The sequence below is a fragment of the Juglans regia genome, chromosome 2 (genome assembly GCF_001411555.2).
Source record: "Juglans regia cultivar Chandler chromosome 2, Walnut 2.0, whole genome shotgun sequence".
Lineage (NCBI taxonomy): Eukaryota > Viridiplantae > Streptophyta > Magnoliopsida > Fagales > Juglandaceae > Juglans > Juglans regia.
The window spans coordinates 10,346,604-10,360,475 of NC_049902.1; the positions used below are offsets into that span (position 1 = coordinate 10,346,604).

Genomic DNA, 13,872 nt, shown 5'->3' on the forward strand with positions numbered 1-13,872 from the left:
ACTAGTACGAGAAACATGATTACACCGAGTGATTCCCTTAATCCCAGTATTAAAATCCTAAGATTTGTCAACCCCCTATATTTTAATGGTATTAAACCGTAGAATAGAAAACGTCCGATTTGATTCCGTTCACACCAAAAATTATATATATATATATATATATATATATATATATAAACCATTTCAAGATTAATGTACGTTCTCGTAACAAATTAGTAGTAATAAACCCTTCTTCCCCCCGAGAAATTTGACAGGGATATCATGGATGCCTCTGCAGAAAACTCATTGATGCATCTCAATGACTTTGATCATGCGTTGCATGATTTCATCGAAGAGGCTAACTTCAATCACTGCATCGATTTGATTCGAGGAGAATGTCATGAAGACCCAGTTGTCGATTTTGATACTCATGACCTTATCAATGGTTGTTTTATGGATAACCAGTTTGGAGTATCGACCCCGCCGGGGGACATGTATGATTACAATGCAACAATGGTGTCCGACGTCCCAGATCATTCGATTTTTCATAAGTTGCCATGTTTTGAAGGGGATGCGATGGACCATGAAGAGGATATTGATGACGAGGATTCTTCTGCTACCACCACCACGACAACTACAACGCCGACAAAGAGATCAGGAAAGGTTGATAGGTCAAGAACTTTGATCTCAGAGCGTAGGAGAAGGGGAAGGATGAAGGAGAAGCTTTATGCATTGCGTTCCTTGGTCCCTAACATAACCAAAGTATGTCTGGCCCTTTTAGGTGAACATATATAATTTGTTTGTATCTCTGATTATGATGATTATCCAATTCATTATTAGGTTGCATATATAGTAATTAACCCATGTTGCGAAGAGCACTAAACTAGTAGCTAGATGATCAAGAAGTTTGGCTGAAATCAAAAGGGAAATAGAAAGTCCAGTTTTTTTATTTTATATATATATATATAATGGAAGTACTCCAGTTTACCTAGACATGAAGTTATTTCCATGTATAAAATGGCTGCATGCAAGGCACATTTCGTTGCAAATCTTGAGCATGACTATATAAACGATATTGGTTGGACATGCATGTACTGCAGATGGACAAGGCCTCCATTGTTGGAGATGCTGTGCTTTATGTGCAAGAACTGCAAATGAAGGCTAAGAAGCTGAAAGCTGAGATCGCGGGTCTTGAAGCATCTTTAGCAGGATCAAAAAGACATGATCAAGGACCAACTCATGAAAGCCCTAAGAAGACTCAAGTGCAACAAGGCAACCATCTGATTTGCAAGAAGATCATACAGGTTTATTTGGTAGAAATCATTCAGTCATTTCATATACTGCTGTGGGAAAGTACTTACGAAATGTTCATGTGTCAATGTAGATGGATGTGTTTCAAGTGGAGGAAAGAGAGTTTTATGTGAGATTGGCGAGCAGCAAGGGAAGAGGGGTGTCTTTATCACTTTACAAAGCTCTTGAATCCCTTACCGGCTTCATTGTTCAGAGTTCCAACTTGGCCACAGTTTCTGACAGATTTGTACTCACATTCACATTAAATGTATGGTTTTTTCTATTTCTATAATGCCATATATATTTCCTCTTCCTAAATCTTCTTTTTCCTGGTTCCTTCAAGTTTTCATAAGTCTAACTCGTTGGTTGCCATTTGATCAAAATAGGTGAGAGATTATGAAAAGGAGATGAACTTGCCAAATTTGAAGTTATGGGTTGCCGGGGCTCTCTTGAACCAAGGGTTTGAATTTATAATACCTTTATCTGCCTAATCTCTCGCCCTCCCTCTCTCTCTCTCTCTCTCTCTCTCTCTCTCTCTCTCTCTCTCTGCCAGGGCTCTCTTGAACCAAGGGTTTAAAGAATCATATATTTATGCAAGTTGCTTGTTAAAGATTAGTTGGTATGCTCTTTGACGTGGGACACCTCATTTTATAAGGTTTTGCCGATGTGACGATCTATCTACCTTATAGGCGCATGCAATTATCCTCTTTTTTCATGATTTATTGAAGTAACAGCAATTGGCGTCCCTAGCTACTGCTTCTATTTTCCATCAATTTGGAAGTACTTGAGTTGTTTTTTGAGTTATGTAAAATCATGATGATGATGATGATCAATTGAAGCATGCGCGCTGCTAAACTAGATACTGTACTCGATGACTTGTTTGGTGGGGGGGGGGTTGAGAAGTTATAAACTAAACTAAACAAATAAATGCTTAACCGACGTGCATCGACATATAAATCGTTGGGAATAGTTTTTAGAAACCAATTGCGGCGAAATTAAACGCTGGAAAAAAGTGATTTTCTTATAGTGACAGTACTAAGGAACAAACAAAATGCTATAGAACCCCAAGCAAAATATATATTAAGAGGTCATCAACTGGTTTAATTTATAGTTTAGTGCTTAATATTCTTCTAATTAATTCCCTCACTTAGCTGCTACTTTAATCCTGGATTAATTAATCTTGTACTAGTGTCAGCAGCCACGCGAGGTACAGATCACCCTCATATCGTACATTTCTTTTTATTTTTTTTTTCAACGATGTTATATCAATCATTGATGCTCCACCACCACACGGCAACATTAATAATTCATACTGTTCATCCGGGTATCTGGATGTACCCGTATGGTGCGGGTCACGGATGTGTAAAATTGGATTCGCACACAAGTTGTAACTGGATACCGAGATTTCAGTCAAAAGCTTGTTAAAGACCCGTCCATTAATCTAAAAGTCCTAAGACTTGTATTCTAATTTAGTTAAATCTTTAATCCTCAAGATCATAACATTCCATCAAATTTCTAAATCCGACATCCACTACGGCCCACTTTATCAATATTGATCCGGTGGTAGCCTTTTCTCTTTTAATGGCTTCACTCATCTATCAGTATTCAATGACTTAACATCATACCTATACATAATACCAAGATATTTTAATCCAGCATATAGGTCGTTCCCTTCGTGACTTGAACTTGTGACATGGTCCTTACGAATCTATTAGTACCAATTATTAAAGACCTAACTATTGATCCAAAAGTCTTATACTGTTGTATACTAATTTGTTTAAACTTTTAACTCTCATGATCATAACAAAGCTTTTGTTTTGAGAAACCTGCAATGATAATTTTTCATCCGGGTTGGAAATCTCCTTGCTAAAATGTTCTCTTTGTTTGTCAGATTACGATCATGTATAACTTGAACTGAACAATACTCACGTAGATATTCCAGTCCGTGGGCAAAATCTATAGCTATTAGCTATATAAATTCCCAGCGCGTGGTGCTTTTGAAAAAAGAAAAGCAACAAGCCAAATTACTACAATATCATTAAAAAAAAAAAAAAAAAAAAGAAGCAAAGCAGTAAACCTGCAAAGATACATATACAATTAACTAGACACCAGATTACAGCATCAAAACAGTGTATACAAATTACTCCCAATTATTTCCCACAACTACAGCCTAAATTATTCACAATAGTTGAAAATTACTTGATAATAGCTTAAGGAAGATTACAAATCGACTCCAAAGTTCCATGAGAAGGTAAGGTACAATCAAAGGGACACTAGTACTCCATGTATCCCAATATTAAAAGGTAGTGCCAAAGGCAAAGGCAAGGCTCTCTTTTCATCACATGAAACATTAAAAAAAAAAAACATTTTAGATGTTGGTGCTTTTGACAAGTTTTGTATCAGTACTATTAACTTCGACACTCAATTCCTCTTCAGCAATAATGAGACCGATCGAACAAGTTTTTCATTTTTCGATTGGTTCAAAAAACCAAATCGAACTAGCTAGTCATGATTTGTGACTCACTGATCTAGAGAGTTTACAAAAGAGAGAAAAAAAAAATCAAATTTAAATTTTCTATTTTCTGCCAAGTATAAGAAGTAGCAGTGCTTCATAGATATACTGCTAAATTAAATGAATTTGGTGCTATGCAATTAACAGTTTAAGTTACTGCTAAAGATTATATTTATGTTTACACCTCCAAGACCAAGACCAACTCTGCCAACATCATATTACTATTCCTGCAACTCTCTTCAGAGACTTTTATATATATATATATATATATATATATATATATATATATATATTGGGATGAACCAAAAGATTTTCAATTTTGAAAATAGGATTTGAAGTAAAAATAGGTTTTTCAACATTTTCTTCAATCATATCTAACTGTTGTCCGATTGTATGAAGAGCAAGGTTTACAAAATTATTCTCATTAATAATCTTTTTTGTTTCTTTTATAACATATATATATATATAAGAAAACAAACTTTCATTAATAAAAGAAGATTACAGGCATTAATTATCAAGCCAAAAGACTTGAGAAAGAAAGTCTGAAATACAATCCCACCACATATCAATGTTATCCACATTTTTTGCATTGCCAACAAGCCTATGTGCTGCCATATACCTTCTTTATGAATATAAACAAAACTACATTCAACAAAACATGAAGAGAGAGATTTACTCTCTATATAACAGTCCTAACATCGATCACTCCATACTATTTTGCTATAAAGCCTCCACAACCAACAAGTAGTCAGATTCTACTAGAAGTTTTGTAATGCCCATGCTAACACACAACTGAAGACTTCGGAAAATTGCAGTTAATTCAATTGCTTCATCTTCCTCAACCTCGTTCTCAATCTTACTAGCAGCCATAATCACATTTCCTTCTTCATCTCTAAGTATTGCACCAATACTTGATTTACATAGCTCTCCAAAAATGGCCCCATCAACATTGAGCTTTAGCATACCTACTGGAGGAGGCTTCCATTGAAAATGACGCTTCAACTGAATGCTTAATTTAAATCTAGCCTCTTTAAAACTTTTGAATAAGATAATAGCATTTTCAGCAACCTTTTTTGGATTCAACATCACCTGATCATGCACCATCTTGTTTCTTCTATACCAAAAGCTCCAAGCCAAACTAAAGAAAAGTGGCATCTTATCTTTTAATAATCCTTCACATACATTCAAAGCAACTTCATAAATTTTCATTCTAGCATCAATGGACATTTCTAGTATCAACTATTTCCACACACTGTTAATACTATCACAACTGACCAAAGCATGGTGAAGATCTTCACACTGGAAACCACAAAACAGCATGGCCCCTCAGTTAGTACATGTCTTTTCATTAAATTTTCTTTTGTAGGAAGCCCTTCTTTACAAGCACGCCAAGCAAAGATTTTAATTTTACTTGGCACTAGCATCTTCCAAATCTGCTTTCATAGAATTTGATGAGAACCAGTTGTTGAGGCTTCTACACTATGTGAGCCCAATCTTGCTTTGATAAACCTATAGCAACTTTTCACACTAAATGATCCACTTATCTCATGTGCCCAAATTCTTATATCAATAGTGTAACGCCCCAATAGAAAGCCCAAACCACATGGCCTATACTCCAAAAGGACTAGTCAATGATACAGTTAGAGCCCCATTGGAACCTTATAAAGAGCAAGAACTTCTCCTTCCCAAGCAATGTGGGATTCCATACACCACCCACCCTTATCCATATCATATGGGGTATCACAATCTACCCCCCTTAAATTCCCGACGTCCTCGTCGGGCTTGTCCATTATAGGTGGCACGGGTCAAGTCCCACATTTCTGGTTGAGATAGGCTCTGATACCATTTGTAACGCCCCAATGGAAGGCCCAAACGACATGGCCTATACTCCAAAAGGACTAGTCAATGATACAATTGGAGCCCCATTAGAACCTTATAAAGAGCAATAACTTCTCCTTCCCAAGCAATGTGGGATCCCATACACCACCCACCCTTATCCATATCATATGGGGTATCACATGAGACGTGCCACCTATAATGGACAGGCCCGATGAGGACGTCGGGAATTTAAGGGGGGTAGATTGTGATACCCCATATGATATGGATAAGGGTGGGTGGTGTATGGAATCCCACATTGCTTGGGAAGGAGAAGTTCTTGCTCTTTATAAGGTTCTAATGGGGCTCCAATTGTATCATTGACTAGTCCTTTTGGAGTATAGGCCATGTGGTTTGGGCCTTCCATTGGGGTGTTACAAATGGTATCAGAACCTATCTCAACCAGAAATGTGGGATTTGACCCGTGCCACCTATAATGGACAGGCCCGACGAGGACGTCGGGAATTTAAGGGGGGTAGATTGTGATACCCCATATGATATGGATAAGGGTGGGTGGTGTATGGGATCCCACATTGCTTGGGAAGGAGAAGTTCTTGCTCTTTATAAGGTTCCAATGGGGCTCTAATTATATCATTGACTAGTCCTTTTGGAGTATAGGCCATGTGGTTTGGGCCTTCCATTGGGGCGTTACAAATGGTATCAGAGCCTATCCCAACCAGAAATGTGGGATTTGAGCCGTGCCACCTACAATGCACAGGCCCGACGAGGACGTCAGAAATTTAAGGGGGGTAGATTGTGATACCCCATATGATATGGATAAGGGTAGGTGGTGTATGAGATCTCACATTGCTTGGGAAGGAAAAGTTCTTGCTCTTTATAAAGTTCCAATGGGGCTCTAATTGTATCATTGACTAGTCCTTTTGGAGTATAGGCCATGTGGTTTGGGCCTTCTATTGGGACGTTACAAATAGTAACCTCTGGACAGATAACTACCTTTAGGATATCAGCCACCACACTTGGATTGAAGAGAGATCTAAGTTTCTTAACACTTCACATTCTTGTATCATCATCAATAATAGTAGCCACTGAGTCTTCTTGTGTACCTTCTATTCTGAGAATTCCTTCTGAAGCTAAAGCAGCATGCCTGATATCCATTGATCAGACCAAATTCTGGCAATTCTTCCATCTCCAATTCTCCATCTACAACCATTAAGTAGCCATTTCTTTGCTTCCCATATGCCCCGCTAAGTGTATGCTGGACAATTTCCCAAACCAGCTTGCTCAAAACTCAAGTGAGAGAAATATCCTGCTTTAAACAATCTGAATATTAGAGAGTTTTCATCTTGCATCAGCCTCCATCCTTGTTTAGCCAAGAGAGTTAGATTAAAGACCCTAAGATCTTTAAACCCCATCCCTCCACATGACTTTGCCTCACACATTCTAGACCAACTTAGCCAATGAATCTTTCTCTCATCTCCTTTTTGTCCCCACTATAATTTTGACATTAAACCCTTCAAATCAGAACACAAACTTGATGGTAAAAGAAAATAACTTATAGAATAAGTTGGAATAGAAAGTGCCACTGCTTTTAATAGCACTTCCTTCCCCTTTGTGAAAATAGATTTTCTTTCCAACATTGATGCTTTTGCCAAAATTTTTGTTTAATAGAATGAAAAAGCTCGATGTCTTGACCTACCCACAATTGGAGGGAGACCTAAATATCTTTCATACTATTGAATCTCACTGTTTCCCCCACAACAGTTTTATCTATTCTCTAACCTCCCTACTAACATTGCCACTAAAAACCATAGTAGTATTTTCCTTATTAATCCTTTGACTAGAAACAACTTCTTATGTTTTCAAAATAGCCTGCACTCTTCTATTTTCCCCCACCCCAGCATTACAAAAAATAACACTATCATCTGCAACTAGCAGATGAGTAATGTTTGGAGCACCCCTACAAATCTTAAGACTAGAAATCTCCCTCCTCAGCCATGCTTCCTTTAGTAAAGTAGTCAAGCCTTTAGTATAGATAAGAAAGAGATAAGGGGACAATGGCTCCCCTTGTCTCAACCCTCTACTTGGTAAAACATGCACTTTGGGATCACCATTTACCAGCACAGAAAATGAAATTCAAATGACACAATACATGATCATGTGGATAAATTTTGATTGAAACCCATGATCTCCATCATTGATTTTATAAAACTACATTCAACTCTGTCATATGCCCTACTCATGTATAATTTTAGAGACATAACCCCATTTTTGCTCTCTTCTTTTGTTTAAGATAATGAACTAACTCATAGGCAATTAGAACATTATCTGTGATTAACTGACCAGGGAAAAAAGCACTTTGACTCTTCCCAATGACAAAAGACAAGACAGTTTTCAATCTATTGGATATCACCTTAGCAATCAATTTATAGACCACATTACAAAGACTAATGAGCTTATAATCATAAACTTTTGAAGGTGACTTCTTTTTTGGAATAAGAGTAATATATGTATGATTTAAGGAAGCTGGAAAATAACCTGAATTCAAAGCATCCAAGATTGTAGAAGTCACTGACTCTCCCACCACAAGCCAATATTTTTGGAAAAAAAATTGGAGACATGCCATTTAGACTAGGAGCTTTTGTAGGGTTCATTTGTTGAAATGCAACCTTTACCTCATCTTCAGAATAGGCCTTGCTAAAATCCTCATTCATTTGACTAGTCACTCTACTAGCTAAAGGCTCCAAAAATTCCAAAGAGCCCTTCAGGTTTGAAGAAGTAAACAAATTTATGAAGTAATCAATAATCACCCTATCCCTTCCTTCAGATTCATGCCAAAACCCATTATCATCTTGTAGCTTTACAAGCTTATTCTTCCAACTTCTCTGAGAAGCCTTCATATGAAAATACTTTGAGTTTTGATTACCTTCTTTGAGCCACAGAGCCTTTGATCTTTATCTCCACATAATTTCATCCCTTTCAAGCCATTTTTGAACCTCATCTCTTGTCAATTCATGTTCATCTCTATTAGCACCCAAATAACCCCTTTCATGAAGCATTACCATATGTTGTTTTCCTTAATGAAGCTGTTTTTGCACATGTCCAAAAGAGTGCCTATTCCAAACATCCAACTGATATCCATAAGTTTTAATTAAATCCACCAACTCACTCATGAGAAGCACACATACCCCAAGTTTCTTTAATAATATCCTCACAAGCTTGCTCACCCACCCACATTGCCTTAAACTTAATTAGTTTCCTTGTTTTTGAAGACTCAACTACCCCCTCCAGATCCACCCATAAAGGAACATGATCCGAATATGTCATCAAACCATGAGTGATAGTAGCATTAGGAAATATATGCCACCAAGAAGTGTTAGCCAAACACCTATCTAGCCTCTCAATTATACATTGTGCCCCTTCTCTACTATTACAACATGTAAAAGGATACCCTTTAAAACCCAAATCCCTCAAATCACACTTTCCTACCACATCCCTAAAAGATGCAATTTGCCTCTTAGGACGAGGCCTCTCACCCCTCTTCTCATGATGGTGCAATACTTCATTAAAGTCCCCCAAAACCAACCAAGGATTCTCATTATTATGGCACAGACCTAATCAAATCCCAAGTCCTCTATCCTAGATTCGCATCTGGGTTTCCATATATTCTAGTTAAAAACAAATAACCTTTCCTCAAATTATCACACTTGACAACAACATCAATATGGGAATTAGAAAAATTAATAATAGAAAAATCCACCTCCTTCCCTCATAACATTGTTAAACCCCCCTTTCTTCCACAAGAACCAATCGGTAAACAATTAGAAAAATCTAATTTGTACTTACATTGCTCAAACTCACGGACAGTGAGTCTAGTTTCCTCCAAGAACAACACATCGGGCCCTTCCCTCTTGATCATATCATAGAGGGTTCGAATGCCTCGTGCGTTCCCAAGCCCATAGGCATTCCAACTCATTATCTTCATAGCTCCCGGCGGCACTAGACACCGCCGATCTTTCTGCTGTTGAAACCATATCCTCGCCCGCAGCAGATGTGGTGAGATTTTGCCTCTTTGCCAACCCGCCATCAGTCTCCTCACCCACGTCCTCATCATAACAAAACACTTTCCTTTTCCTCAAACCACCTAAAGACCGTTTTGCTATTATCATCGGATCTATCGCTTCATTTAGAAACGACACTCATTTCCACTTTCTGCTAGTAATACCATCAGGTTTCCCACATTTAGCAAGGTCCCTCTCAGTCAGCCTTTGAACCCCAACTGACCCATCACTTGATACAATAGCCATGGACTTCTCATGCACATGAGCAGATATAACAGACGTTCTCGACTAGGCAAGCCCATCCTTATCTGGCCCATCATTACTAGGTAATTGTTCTTCACTCCCATTATCATAACAGTTAGCAACTGCATTAAACTCAAAACCACCTTCCGAAGCCTAAACATCTATCTTCTCAGAAGTCTTCTCCACCAAACTCTCCAATTGCTTATCCTTATTCAATGTGGCTATTACCTCCGTTGCTGTTACATTTTGAAATTCATCATGATAATCACTTCCGCAATTCACGCCACCTGCACCTCCTGTCGAAGACTCTCTAGCTGTCTCCATTGAAACCTCCCACCGTTCTTTGCCGGAGCTGAGATCCCCACAGAAGGTGATCTTTGTCACACTAGAACATTCTCCCTCATCTTCCAACCATTTCTATGATCTCCAAAACCAGTAGCTCTCAACCATGCACCATATGGAAGATCAACATCTTCAGATTGCACCTTCAGATTGCATAGACATTTGTTTCCATAAGAGGCAATCCTTATCAACATAGCCAAGACAACACAACTCATAACAGAAGTTGGGAAGTTTTTCATAAGAAAATCTAACCCAAAAGGATTTACCTACACCAATGGAAATTTTGGTATCTCGTAACAGAGGATGTAGGACATTAATAGCAACTCAAACTCTCATATACTCCCCCCAAGCCATTTTACCCTCATCCAGATCCACCTCCTCTACCTTGCCACTTTTGTTTCCTACCAGACATCCCACATATTTGTTCCTAGCCATAAGAGGAAGATCATGGAGTCAAATCCAAAACAAAGCCTCTGTGAGTTGAATTTGTTGAACCTATTGACAACCATCTACCTCCTTCACCAATACAAGCTGCTTATCAAACGACCATGGGCCCTCTCTGATCACACGTTCTTTATCTTGGCGGTCATCGAAATCCACAAAAAACAAAGCTGCACTTAGATCATGGAAACATACTTGCATCTCAGTCCTCCAAGTTTTCCTCATCGTAGCTTTAAAGATTTCCTTGTTATAATACTTTTTTGTTAATAGTTTCAATATCAAACACTTGCCCCCGCTTAAGATTTTATCTTCTAACTTTTCTGGCTCCACCACAACCTCATCAGTCTCCTACTCAGTCAAAGAAAGTTGCATATACAAATCATTCAGATTTTCCTCCATAGATCTTGACCATAACAATCCAAATCTAAGCAAGAAAGAAAACTGCAACACAAACAGTAGAATCGCCTCTATGTAGGAGACCTAGAGAGGTTTATTCTCTTATCTTCTCTTCAGAGACTTTAAATAACTACACTTGTATAAAGAATTAGGATACCAAATATATATACATATATGGTTTTACCACATTAATTAATTGCACTCACAACAATTGCCTTGTCTTCATCATGAACAAGCTTTTAGGAATTAAATGCTTATACATTGAAAATATATGAATGTGGATGATCTTCTAAAAAAATCTCTAGCTCACTGTACGTGACCTCAAATATACCATTCCAGCAACTTTGTACAATTGAGCACGCTTTGTACAAAATGTGTCAGGGTGAAGATGGTGTGTTGATGAGCATGGTGTCTAATATGAAGCTTAAGTTTGATAAATATTGAGAGAACACGGATAAGATGACATGATTGTTTATGTAGCTTTTGTCCTTAACCCTCGATTTAAGATCATGTCCTTGACATAATGGTTAAAACAGAATATCCGACCAGATTGTAACTGGTTTTACCCGGATAGGTATCCGCCCGTTTTTAAAAATCCGGATGTGGATCCAAATGTGCACTATTTCAATTTTAATAGTTTAGAGTTTAAACTATGAAAATCTCATCATAATTTAATGGTCCGAACTATACTTTTCCCTTACACAAAGGATATATAGATAATTATCTCACTGTTGTTAGCTTTCAAAGTTGCAATTAGCAGGGGTATAGCCAGTCTGGTCCGGTTCGGTTTTGGACAAAATCTAGGACCGAACCAGTATGTACTGGTTTTGTATTTTTCAAAATCGATTACACACCGGTTACCCTCATAAACCGGTACTTCCGGTTTTACCAGTTTTCGATCCAGTCCGGTCCTATTTTCCGGATTTTTTTAAATGTAAGTTTCACAATTTGTCATTAAAAATGTTTATAAAAAAAAAACTGATTTAAAAAAATCTATTTTATACTTTTATTAAAAAAATCTGTTTTAACTTTTACTAAAAAAATCTGCTTTACTACAAAAAATCTGATTAACTAAAATCTGTTTTAGTAAAAACTGCTTTCCAAAAAACTGCTTTACTAAAAACAATCTGCAACAAACTTATATATATAACTACTACAAAAACTGAAAAAAAAAATCTGCAATAAACTGCTTCATCCGCTATGAGTCTATGACTAATGGTCCAATGGATATAACTTACAGAATTTACACATCATACATTAAACAAAGCACTGCAAGTCTATAACAAGTCCTTGCATGTTATTAGACTATTAGTTTATATTAGACTATTAGTATTAGTTAAATAGTTAAATAGTCTATAACTATTAGTTATATATATTAGTATAGCTAAATAATATATTAGACTATATAATAGTATTAATATTAGACTATTGATATAGTTATAAGTTATAAGTTATAAGTTATATATTAGTATTAGTTATAAACTATATATTTAATATTAGTATTAGTTATACACTTTTAGAAAAAAATTTGTAGTATTAATTATAACTATAGTCATTAGTCTATATTAGACTATTAGTATTAGTTATAAATTTTTAGTGATTTAGTATTAACATTTTATGTAATAATTTATAATTTATAATAAGAAATTATTTCATAGATGATATTATGGATATATATAAATTAGAGAAATGATACTTGCAGTCATGAGTGTGCAAGGGTCGTGCAATCGCTTTGAAAAAAGTGAATAAATATGGAACACATATGAAAAGAAATTAATTTTTTAATAGTAGATCCAACTCTTTTTCAAAACAACTGTACGGCATTTACGCATTCCAAGACTATATGTAGCATTACTCTATTGATAAATAAATAGACGTTTCATAAATGATAAGGAGGTTGAGGTTCCTCAAATCATCATATAATGAAATGATTCTATTTGTTGTTTACTTCTTTTTCTATTCTAATCTGTCTTTGAATTGCTACGTACATAAGTGCTGCAAATTTACTCTGATTGATATCATCATATAGGCATTTTTTATTCTATTTTTGTATTCTCCAGTACAATAGGCAGTAATAATTGATAGTTGATGGATGCTAAGGGAAAAAAACTGATAGTTGATGATTTGCATGGCAGGACAACGGGGAATTAAACAAGAAAAATGATATTTACAGTCGTGAAATTTACAAACGTCACATAATCTTTTTGAAAAAGTGAGTAAATATAGTACCTACATAAAAAATTTTTTTAATAATGGACAACACTATTTTTCAAAATGATTGTGTTGCGCTTGCACACTCTACGACTATATGTAACATTACTTAGTGGAGCTCCAATGGACTAGTGTAAGGTGTCTATGATATCATGTTTGTTATTTAATTATTTAAAAAAAGGTATTGAGAGAGAAAATAAACAAGGTCATTACCCAAACAAATGTGTTATGAAACTTTACATAGGTAGCACGTTACACAAAAAAGGCAAAGAAGAGCAGAAGATCAAATGCTTTGGACAAGACAATATATTAACACTAATTCAAAACCAACTTGAGCATAGTCTGATCCCAATTCTAAAACAAGGCCAATATATAGCGCCAAGAAGATGGGCAGGAATAATTTATTCCTTCTAAAACTATAATAAAGACATATTTAGCTTCTAGCAATAGATAAGATGTATGTATTTTTTTTCTAAACAAGCATGTTATAGATATATAAAACAGTTACAGGATGCAAGAGATAATAAGGTGGGAGGCCCCATCATTCATCCCAAACCAAATGGT

At 36.3% G+C, this 13,872-nt stretch overlaps 1 protein-coding gene across 1 annotated transcript; it reads left to right on the top strand.

Annotated features, from left to right (window-relative positions):
• The first annotated feature begins 216 nt into the window (after positions 1 to 216).
• Positions 217 to 1,798, top strand: LOC109019270 (transcription factor FER-LIKE IRON DEFICIENCY-INDUCED TRANSCRIPTION FACTOR). Its single transcript, XM_019001541.2, has 4 exons — positions 217 to 741; positions 1,080 to 1,283; positions 1,364 to 1,537; positions 1,656 to 1,798. Exons 1-4 carry the CDS (start codon positions 262 to 264, stop codon positions 1,758 to 1,760), a joined length of 963 nt encoding a protein of 320 aa, XP_018857086.1. The 5' UTR covers positions 217 to 261; the 3' UTR covers positions 1,761 to 1,798.
• The last annotated feature ends 12,074 nt before the right edge of the window (positions 1,799 to 13,872 follow it).